Source organism: Microcaecilia unicolor, chromosome 8 (assembly GCF_901765095.1).
Source record: "Microcaecilia unicolor chromosome 8, aMicUni1.1, whole genome shotgun sequence".
Classification (NCBI taxonomy): domain Eukaryota; kingdom Metazoa; phylum Chordata; class Amphibia; order Gymnophiona; family Siphonopidae; genus Microcaecilia; species Microcaecilia unicolor.
Window position 1 is genome coordinate 63,449,045 of NC_044038.1, and position 11,743 is coordinate 63,460,787.

The 11,743-nt window shown below is 41.7% G+C and overlaps 1 protein-coding gene across 2 annotated transcripts in view; it reads right to left on the reverse strand.

Moving 5' to 3' along the window:
* TFAP4 (transcription factor AP-4) overlaps positions 1 to 11,424 on the reverse strand; it is a 75,421-nt gene extending 63,997 nt beyond the window's left edge. Inside the window, exon 1 of one of the 2 annotated variants that reach the window (XM_030211741.1) lies at positions 11,118 to 11,424. In XM_030211741.1, the coding sequence (XP_030067601.1) occupies positions 11,118 to 11,206 (89 nt within the window). In that variant the 5' untranslated portion in view covers positions 11,207 to 11,424. The remainder of the gene's footprint in view (positions 1 to 11,117) is intronic. The other variant, XM_030211742.1, reaches the window with a different exon arrangement.
* Positions 11,425 to 11,743: the final 319 nt, after the last annotated feature.

The following is an 11,743-nucleotide window of genomic DNA, read 5'->3' on the forward strand; positions in this document are numbered from 1 at the left end:
GACCCAGAGGAGAGGCACAATATGATCATTCAACACAACTATCCTTGGTTACACAGCCACTTAATGTGCTCAATACCCCTGAACCTAATTACCAAGGCTAACACATGGTTTAACCGTTCTTGTGGGCAGAGAGAAATCTTTCCTTTCAACTCCTCCCTGGCAGTTTGTTCCCAAAACTCAAGCACTGATATCATAAAAGCACTAGGGGCCAGATTCTGTACATGGCGCTGATAAAATTTCATGCTAAGCGCTATTCTATAAATGGCGCTCAGATTTTGACGCCATTTGCAGAATAAAGTTTGACACCCGGTAGGTGCAAGGATTGACACCAACCAAAACCTGGTGAAAATTCTCGCACAGATCTCTTTTATTCTATAAAACTGCGCGTACGTTCCAGGAATGCCCCATATCCACCTATGCCCCTCCCATGGCCACACCCCTTTCAGATCAGCACAAAATTTACACGCGGACATCAGTGTCTAAAAATTTGTGCATACATTGTTATCAGAAACTTGAAACTTATTTCAATTGCTCAGAAATCTAGAGGGATTTGATAAGTATTTGAACAAAAAGTATCTTTTATTAATATGTAGCCTCATTAATCTAGGGTACCTATTATGTTATTTTTAGGACACCACTAATTGACTTTCATCATTGGCTACCCCACCAACCCGGCACCACAGAGAAAAACTCTCCTAATTATCTTTAACATGAGAGAAAAGTCTGCAGTGTCTAGGTTCATGGAAAACCCCTTATAAGACCATTTGTAGTTTCATTGGTCTAATGAGAAGGATTTTGGTGATTGTTTGAACTAAGAACCCCAAAAAATTTAAGGGGTTTTCCATGAACCTAGACACTACAGACCTTTCTCTCATGTTAAAGATAATTAGGAGAGTTTTTCTCTGTGGTGCTGGGTTGGTGGGGTAGCCAATGATGAAAGTCAATTAGTGGTGTCCTAAAATAACATAATAGGTACCCTAGACTAATGAGGCTACATATTAATAAAATATACTTTTTGTTCAAATACTTATCAAATCCCTCTAGATTTCTGAGCAATTGAATAAGTTTCAAGTTTCTGTTTGCATATTGCTCTATGCAGTTTTGAATTTGTATGCTATATGCATACATTGTTATGCCACTTAGTACCAATAATTATCAGCGCTAATTGGCTTTTCAATTAAATTGCGCACACGCAAGTTTGAGCACCATAGAAAGAATTAGGCCACACATCTCCATTTTGCCTACAAGGCTGATTCCTTCAATAATAAACTTTTGCAAGAGGGAAACTGTCTACCTGGAAAATATCTGCATTTAAACAGTGACAAAAATTTTCAACTTGTGAAATTTCAACACTTTGAAGGTCAAACACAAGTCTTAGGAAATTAAAGGTCATGCCCTTCTGCAGACTGTAAACTGGCTAAAGGTAGGATTAAATGGTCACTTAACCCACATGGAAAAAGGTCAGTAATGGAATGTACTGGGACCTGTGCTGTTTAACATTGATAAATGATCTGAAGATGGGAGTGATGACGCAGGTGATCAAACTTATGGGATGACACAAGATTATTCAAAAGTCGTTAAAACAGCAAAAGACTGCAATCATTTGTGGAAGGATCCTTCCACATCTGAAGGTCAGATGAAATTTAATGTGGACAAGTGCAAAGTGATGCACACTGGGAAAAACAAACCCAACTACTGGTACAAAACGCTAGATTCTAAGTTAGGAGTCCCTATCCAAGGAAAAAAAAAAAAAAAAATTGTGGACAATACACTGAAATATTCAGCCCACTATGGTCACAGCTGCTCCAAAAGCAAACAGAATGGGATTATCCAAAAAAAGATGGAGAACAAAATTGAGCATATCTTATCTCTGTACAGATCACTGATGCGACTACCCTTTGAGTGCTGTGTGCAGTTTATGGCTACCCCACCTCAAAAAAAAGATATAGTGGAACTAGAAAAGGGTCAGGGAAGCGCAACAAAAATGAAAAAGAGGATGAAAGACCTCCTTTATGAAGAGAAGCTAAACAGGTTAGGGCTCTTCAGCTTGAAAGAAACATGTTGGAGGGGCTATGATTGAAGTCTATAAAATCCTGAACGAAACGGAACGATTGACTGAACATGCCAAAACTATTGACCAACAGACTGAAAACAAATCAAAAATAAGTTTTTATCATGCAGTACATAATTAAGCTTTCCTGTCTGTTGCTGAAGATGTGGTCCAAGATGACTAACATACCTAGGTCTAAAAAAAGGTGAGGTCTGGACAAATTCCTGGAGGAAAAATGTCCATTACAAATTATTAGCTGGGTATGGGTAAGGGTACTACCGCCTTTCTGTGGTACAACCAAAATGGTTTATTTATTTATTGCATTTGTATCCCACATTCCCCCCACCTATTTGCAGGCTCAATGTGGCTTACATAGATTTGTTAACGTTATCATATCAGGGAAACAGATATGGTTGGTACAGTGTACCGGAAGGGAAGGGGGAAGAAGGAAGAGAGTGATTAGGTTAGTTATAGAGGTGGGTTTTCATGATTGATTGGACTGGTGAGGTGACTTAGTGAGGTTATATGTTCTCATTGTAGGCCTTGTTGAAGAAGAAAGTTTTTAGAGACTTTCGAAAGATGGTTATTTTGTTTACATATTATATACTGGTACTTTCTCTCACCATTGCTAATCCATGAAAATGAGCTATGGAAAAAAGATCTACCTTTTCGAATCTGTTGGGCACTCGTGACATGAATTCACCACTAGACCCAATGGACTGCTGCCTCAGAATGGCTTTCTACATATTTAAAAGCCATCTGTATTTGAGTGCCTTACTGGAACCAATGAGGTTTGGCCAAAAAATTAAAAAGCCTGCATATTTTCTCTCCTCTCAGTGTTTTGAACTATCTGCAGTTGCTGCAACCATTTAACTAGTAAAACAAATTCACAACATGTTATAGGAGTCCAAACACCGAGTACCAGTGTGTGTGTATGTGAGCAAGTGTGTGGGTCCTGTGTGTAACTGCATCACCACTTGGCTATGAGAACATGCATTCAATTAAATTGACTTAAAATCCTAAAAAATATTAAACAATATGCTAAAGAGGATGAGCTGTGTGGCAGGATCAGAGGTAGTATATGCTTCTTGCAAAATTAAATATGATTTGTAATCTATTTCCAGGACACCTCAAGTATTTTAAATAAATGTGCACCACTCCCAGCCCCCCCTTTCTGCCCTTGCTTCATGGAAAATTAGATCTGCTCAAATCTGCTGACCCATTAATGTTTAAAAATTTCCCACTCAGACTCTAAGGCAGGGGTTCCCAAATCTGTCCTAGGGGAACCTCAGCCAGCCAGGTTTTCAGGATATCTGCAATGAATATGCACGAGACAGATTTGCATTCCAAGGAGGCAATGTATGCAAATCTCTCTCATGCATATTCATTGCAGATATCCTGAAAACCCGACTGGTTGGATTATCCAAGGCCAGGTTTGGGAACCCCTGCTGTATGGGGTGTAGTTATCAACGTTGGCTACAGTTAAGATGCTATTTTAGCACAAGTGCAAAAGAACCACAAAAGTGGAAAGAACACAAAAATCTCACTGGGTGGGAACGGGATCAGGCTGTTCAAAATCAGACTCGGGACTCCAAAATAAAGTTTATTTAATGTGACTGGACACAGTACCACGTTTCGGCACATACGTGCCTGCCTCAGGAGTCTTGGTACGTATATTTTTGACAATCACATTTCTCCTTGGCAATGTGTCTGCTAAAATTAACAGTAGCTGGTCTTTAAAAAAAAGATCACCGGTGAAAAAAGTAAAATGAGGAGTAGCATGTTTTCAGCACCAGAGCAGCTCTGATGAGGTTGGCTCTTAGGCATTGGTGGAAAAGAGGCATAATGACATCACAATTTCTGAAACTTCACACTAAGAAGGGTGGGGGAAGGGAAAGATAACACATCTTAACAATAGCCCACGTTGATACTTTACCCCTAACTCGTGCTATTTCAGCACAGGTCCCATTTTAAACAATGAGACCCGATTACTAATAGCTAAGGTTGATAGTAAAATAACAAATATTATTAATAATATTTTTATACTCAACTTTTTCCAAGAGTTTCACAGTACCTGTAGCTGGTGGGGCTTCCAAATGCCAAGGCAAAGGTGCAATAGTGAAAGACGAGGAAATAACCCGAGACACAGGAGTGCTTCTGGGGCTCCGCATCAGTCCAGAGACTGAAGCAGCAAAACAGTCAAGGTGCAACGTGAAGAGCCACAAACTCATTCACAGCCTTCATCCCTGCCCAACTCATGTTCCCAGAAACAGAGCCTGTGGGAAAGGCAGCTGGTGAGGAAGTTGAGTGCAAATCCTTTCCTCTGCTTCCAAAGATTAAAAGCACATTCCTGACCCAGACAGTTATCAGATCACATAACCCATAGATGTCACAGTGCTATCACAACCCTCCACCCTCCCAAACCATGTTTAGAGAAGGGGAGGGCATTCAGGAAACCTTTATTCCGTGGCCTCCAACTGTTAACAGAGGGAAGCGGTAAGTCTCACAGTGCAGGCTGTTGAAAATCACACCCAGAAGGCTAAAACTTCCACCTGGCTGGCACCAAGGAAAGCTGTTCTTTCAAGCAGCAGATGATCCTAAAAGAGGCCCAAACTAACCCCTATACATGAATAACTTAACCCTCCCTTGTCTCAGGTTCAAACTTAAAGCTTCATTTACTAATGTGTGTTAACCAGCTCATGCGTATTAATTTGCACTGCATGCATCATTAGCAAAAAGGCCCCACTGAGTATAATAAGGATTTTATTATTTAATGTGCAGTAAATCATTTGGTGTCTTAATAAAAATACTTAAACATAATGGGGAAGACTCTATATATGGTACCTAAATAAATAAATAAATAAATAAATAAAAGACAAAAAATTTGGCGCTCAAATCAATGCCAACTAAGCACATTCTATAATCGGCACCTACATTTAGGCACCAATTATAAAATACACATAGTTCATATTTCAGCACCTAAATATACTCACATCCTTTTACACCAATGAAAATGTGGCATAAATTCCAGCATGTAGATTTAGGCACACTGGGCTGTATTCTATAAGTAGGCGTGTAAATTTTGGAACGCCCATAACCACGAACCTTTTTACCTGTGCACGTTAGAAGTTAGGCACAAATCGTTATAGAATACGCTTGAGTTGTGCGCCTAAATTCTAATCAGTGCAAATTACTGCTCATTATTATTTAAGTGCTGTCTTCAGTACTCATTAGCTTATTAAGCCAATTGAGTTGGCCGTGTTGTTATAGAATCCATACCGATTTCAGCGCAGATCTCTAGGCATGCTACATAGAATCTGGGGTGAATGTGGTTAGATAGTGAGACCCCTGACTGGAAGGAAAATTTCCACTACCGTATCTGCATGTAACTCCCCTGAAACAATTAATGAAAAGGCGAGAGATAAACCTGAGTAAACTATCAGATGTAAAAGCAACTTCCACTACAAGCAACAGAAAGTGATTTTCAGGAAGAACAAAAAGGGAAAGGGCACAAGAAAGTATTTTTATACAATGTTCATTGTTGGTTTAATCATAAACTGATAATGAGTGTCACTATTGGGTGGACTGGATGGACTGTTCAGGTCTTTATCTGCCATCATCTACTACATTATGAATAAACAATGGAGAAATTAGATCTTACCTGCTAATTTGCTTTCCTTTAGTCCCTCCGGACCGGACCAGGATTGGACTGTTGGGTTGTGCCCGCCTACCTGCTGGTAGGCGGGCACAACCCAACAGTCCAATCCTGGTCCAGTCTGGAGGGACGCTAAGGAACAGGTCTTTATCTGCCATCATCTACTACGTTATGAATAAAGAAAGATTGGAAGAGCTAACGGTAAGAGAGTTTAAAATTAAAAAAAAAAAAACACTATGAATGTACAACATTAGGTTAGAATATGTGCTGCTGATGCAAGAATTAGAACTGGTTTAAATACAGCCCCACCAGAACAGAATTTTTGGAGGGCCCACACATTGCAGCAGTAGCCCTACATAAAACACATGCGGAACAATCCTATGAACTGACACGCCAATGCTGCGATTAGCGTGTGGGTTTCCCATGAACTCCGTCAGTAATGGCTATGCACTAATTTCACAACTGGCATGCAGCCGTTACCGTCACCTATTTAGATGGCAGTAAGGGCTCACGCTAATCCTGCGGTAATCAGTCAGCAAGCAGCGAAGGCTGTGCACTGACCGATTACCGCAAGACATGTCTACCCCCCAAAAGCATGCTAGAAAATACATTTCTATTTTCTAGGGAGGGGATTGGCACATGCTGATCACAGCAATACTGCAGTATGCCTCAGTGGTGTATTCTATGAAGAGGAAGTTCACTGATGTTGGGTGAACTGAAAAATTCTCTATGACACGAGGACTAATAATTCTCTTAAGTTGAAAATCTTTTTATTAAAATATGCAAAAAAACAAATACAAAGTCAAACATATGCCATCGATACAGTCCCATCCAATTCCCTCCAGTTATAAAACATTACATAAAGCATAGTGGAAGGCCTTGTGTCTTATCGCCCTCCTCAACATAGCAAAAATAATAACAACCCCTCCCCCATCTATGCTACCCACTTTTCCCCTCCCTACTCTTCCCTCCAGTTTTTGTTTCACTTCTTAAATTTTGTGTTAATTAAACTCTGGAATCCAATGCCAGAGAATGTTGTAAAAGCAGTTAGCTTAACAGGGTTTACATACAAATGTTTAGAATAATGTACAGTGGAACCATGATATAAAGCTATGATTGGGATCCATAAAATAGTATCGTGTTAAAGTGAGGTCAATAGAACATGAACACAATTGAACCAAAAATGGATCTGTTGCAAAAGGAGCTGTATGTAAAAAAAAAATTTAAAAACAAAGACTTAAAACATGATTGGGTTATATGCAGAATTGTGTTATTGCGGGGAGCATATCAGGGTTCCATTGTTTTTACATGTGCAATTGTACACAAACACACACACATTCAACTGCCAAAATGCTGCCTAGGTGCTATTCTGTAAATACCCACTTAACTGGGGAGGGAGTGGAAAACATTAAAAAGGATCTGCGGAAGCTAGAAGAATGGTCTAAGGTTTGGCAATTAAAATTCAATGCGAAGAAATGCAAAGTGATGCACTTAGGGAGTAGAAATCCACAGGAGATGTATGTGTTAGGTGGTGAGAGTCATATTTATGGACAGGGAGAGGGATCTTGGGGTGATAGTATCTGAGGATCTAAAGGCGACGAAACAGTGCGACAATGCGGTGGCCGTAGCTAGAAGGTTGCTAGGCTGTGTAGAGAGAGATGTGACCAACAGAAGAGAGGAGGTGTTGATGCCCCTGTATAAAAGTCATTGGTGAGGCCCCACCTGGAGTATTGTGTTCAGTTTTGGAGACCGTATCTTGCTAAGGATGTAAAAAGAATTGAAGCGGTGCAAAGAAAAGTTATAAAAAAGGTATGGGATTTGCCGTATAAGACATATGAGGAGAGACGTGCTGACCTGAACATGCATACCCTGGAGGAAAGGAGAAACAGGGGTGATATGATACAGATATTCAAATATTTGAAAGGTATTAATCCGCAAACGAACCTTTTCCGGAGTTGGAAAGGCGGTAGAACTAGAGGACATGAAATGACATTGACTCAAGAAAAATATCAGGAAGTATTTTTTCACGGAGAGAGTGGTAGATACTTGGAATGCCCTCCTGCGGGAGGTGGTGGAGATGAAAACGGTAACGGAATTCAAAAATGCGTGGGATAAACATAAACGAATCCTTGTTCAGAAGGAATGGATCCTCGGAAGCTTAGCGGAGATTGGGTGGCAGAGCCAGTGGGGGCAGGCGGGGCTAGTGGTTGGGAAGCGCGGCTAGTGCTGGGCAGACTTCTACGGTCTGTGCCCTGAAAATGGCAGATACAAATCAAAGTCAGGTATACACATAAAGTAGCACACATGAGTTTATCTTGTTGGGCAGACTGGATGGACTGTACAGGTCTTTCTCTGCCGTCATCTACTATGTTACGCATATTTTCAAAGCACTTAGCCTTCCAAAGTTCCATAGAAACCTATGGAACTTTGAAAGGCTAAGTGCTTTGAAAATGAGCCCCATGTGTAACTTACACAGTAGGTATTTGCAAAGGGGAATACACACCCCCAGATTCTATACAGCACAACTTAAGTTGCACACGCAAATCCAGTCGTATTCTGGATTTGTGTGCACAACTTAGTTAAGAAGCCAAACAGCACCAATAATTGCCAGTTGACTGACACTAATTGGCATTATTTAGAATTTATGCGCACAACTAAGCACAGTCTGTAACATCATGTGACGTGATACGAGTAAACTCTAAGTCGCATAGTTGAAAAGGGGGTGAGAAATGGCTAGCTCATGGGCATTTCTAAAATCTATGCAATTATGGAATACACCCGGTCCGCACCTAATTTATGCGTCAGCATTTACAACCAAGTTTTACTTGGAGTAACTGCCCGTGACTGCATTTAGCCATGTGGACGGGCGCTCAGAGTATTCGATAAACCATGCAGAAATTTAGGCATGCTTTATAGAATATGCCCAGGTGTATTTTTTTTTTCGGTGACAATTTGAATCTAGTCCAAAACTTAGTTAATACTGAAGTTATGTGGTTATCTGCAGCTCCAAGGCTGGCCCAATTGCTTGAGCCTGACTGTAATGTGTTTACATACCCAGTTAGTTTCCAAGTTTATTTAATATACTGCCAACTGGTAAATACCATTGTGGCAGTATACGTTATACAAGAATATAATCAGAAAAGAAGTTACAAACATAAAGTATAATAATAGTCTAAAAGATATTAATAACAGTTAAAATTATAATTATAAAAGACAGTAAATCGACCTCAAGTTTACTGCATATCACGATGATTCAGCGTGGTACACTACAGTTAAAGGCCTAGGAAGTTAACTGCATTCATAAGGTTTTCTAAAGTAATAGTTTTTTTAATCTTGATTTTAATTTTTGATATGAGGATTCAAGTCTTATATCAAGTGGTAGAGAAAATACAGTCAATACAGACTCAAAACAAAAGTTGAAGAGAATATCGTTTATAATTGTTGATGAGATGAGCGTAAAGGTAGCGTTGGTTGATACAGTATTAGGTTAAGTAACAGAAATAAAGGACACCCTAAAAAGTAATTGTGATATACACCAAAATAGTTAGGCTAGTATTCCATAGAGATAGATGGCTACATTATTTTATGGAATAGTGCCTTGTTACAGAATTGCACTTTTAACACCTTTAATTCAGAGAAGTCAGAAAAAAAAACAACCAAACTAAACTAAGAAAGGTGTCAAACTTACAAAAGACTAGGCACACCAAAAAATGTCCCTAGCTCCTAGTTCTGTAAATATATAAAAACATGGCACATAAAAATAGTTGTACTGGCTCAGACTGAAAGACCATGAAGCCCAGTATCCTATTCCCAACAGTGGCCAAACAGGACACAAATACCGTATTTCCACCCAGTCTTAAGCAGTAGCTTTCCGGCATCTACAAGGCTGAGTTAAATATTTGGGACTCATTTTCAAAGCACTTAGCCTTCTAAAGTTCCATAAAAACCTATGGAACTTTGGAAGGCTAAGTGCTTTGAAAATATGCCTATTAGGGACCTTTCAACAGAACCTTATATAAACTCTTACAAAAAAATATAAGCCCAGAAAAACACAGACCGAAAACTGTAAACATTAATTATAGTAAAGGTTTGTTTTGCTGCAGCAAAAACGTGACTCTTACTGTAAATAGTATGCAACGTCATGATCGTTGAGTTTTCACATGGGCCACGACGGAGAGGCACAACAGACCTTCACGATCATACATTGTTTACAAAACATTTCAATACGTGAACGGCAGTTAATTCCACACAAAAAGCATCCTTTCGCCTCAGATTAATATTTATTAAAGTTTAAACGCTTCTTTCCCATTTCGACGGGGAGAATGTACCAACGTACTCGTTAATACGACCAAGTCTGCCTCCTGCTATATAAAACCAAGTTTAGTAATGTTCTTGTTCGCAAGGCCCTAGCAAGCAGCAAAAAAAAGTTCCTGTCTAATCACGTCTATGGTCCGATTTAATCTCTTGCTGGCTGCAGTACCTGCAAATCCTGGACCATGCTTTTGTGCTAAGAAAGCATGGTCTGGTCTGACTACCTACATTTCCCAGCATGCCACCGGACCTCTCAACTACAAATCCCATCAAGCCCTGTACGAGACCCTCCTACTCCGAAAAGGCTGCAGAGTCACGGGCAGGCCTCGATAATACATGCACATACACACCCCTTTAAAATTTCTGAAACGTGTTAGCTTGTTATCTGAAGCCCTGTCCCCACCGAACTCGAGATCGCCCACATCTAAACTTCTTTACTAGTGTGCTGCAGCGCGCTCTACGTGCTTCCGCCTCCCAAGCGCTGCAAAGGACAAACACAAAAGCCTCCCAACACCAAGCAGGGCAGGAGGAAGCATGGCTGCACGGCACACCTCCCCGCACTAATTCTCCCGTCTGAACCTTTTTGAAAAGCTTCTCAGTCCACATCAAACAGCATCTAACACCTCGATCACCGCTTCGATCCCCAAATCCCCCCCCCCCGCTGGGACTGGAGTCCGTGAAAATAGGCGATTAGTTGCAGCAAAGCATGGCCGGGCTGCGGCACCACGTGGGTCTGTTTGCAAGCTGCAAACGCTTCGCCTGTCTCCGCGCGCCAGAGAACAAAAGTCTCCGGGCGCCACAGGGCGCGCGCCCCGCTCCAGCGCACAATGCAGCAACGTTCGAATTCAGAACGCGGGCCCAGGAAAGGTGGCGCGCGGCGGTCGCCGATCGGAATCCCCCCCTCCCCTCTTCTAGTCATTCGCGACATCAAACGCTGGTTTTTCACTGCAAAACGAGCGCATGGAGCCCCGAACCCACAGGTCGGGCAATTACCCGGAGCTCCGATACATTGCCGAAGCACAGGCATAGCAACCGCCGGCTGCTCTGCATGCAAGCGCTAGGAACCACGCGCCGTCACAATAAGAGAAAGCGCACACATACCTACAAAGCCCTCCGATTACTTCTTTCTCTGTTTTTCGGAAATGCTGCAAAGAGGGCACCTTCTGAGCAGACACCATGAAATACTCCATAGCGATCTTGCCTCTCCAAGCGCCCACGATGTGGTTATGGGTTCTTTCGCACGATTAGAGACTGAAAAAGATTAGCTGTGCCGGGAGAGATCGTGCTTGTAGCGCCCCGATAGATCTGTGTGTGTGTGTTTGCAGCTGATCAGATGTCTGCTTCAAGGCGGGAAACAGCTGGTGAGAGCTCAGCACTCCCGACCTCCTTCCGCAGAGTAAGGAATTGCATGTAAACAAAGGACTATTTGCAGACGAAATAAGGGCGATTCCGGAGGAATGAGGTGCCCGGGGGCATTTCGGGACACAGATCTGTAGAAATCAAGGACTGCCTAGTATTTAGTGTGGGGTGGGAAAGGGATCGGCGCCGGATTCCGGGAAAATGTGAATGGAACTGGTCAGGTTGGAGTTCATGCGCCACTACGTTGTTATGAGGCCCATCAGCTGACAGTTTGGCAAGCATTACAAGAGTAGATGCGGCTCAGCGAAGGAAGAGACAGGGGGGGGGGGCGCCGGCTTGGAGCCCCTTGCGGGGAACAGCTTGTCTGA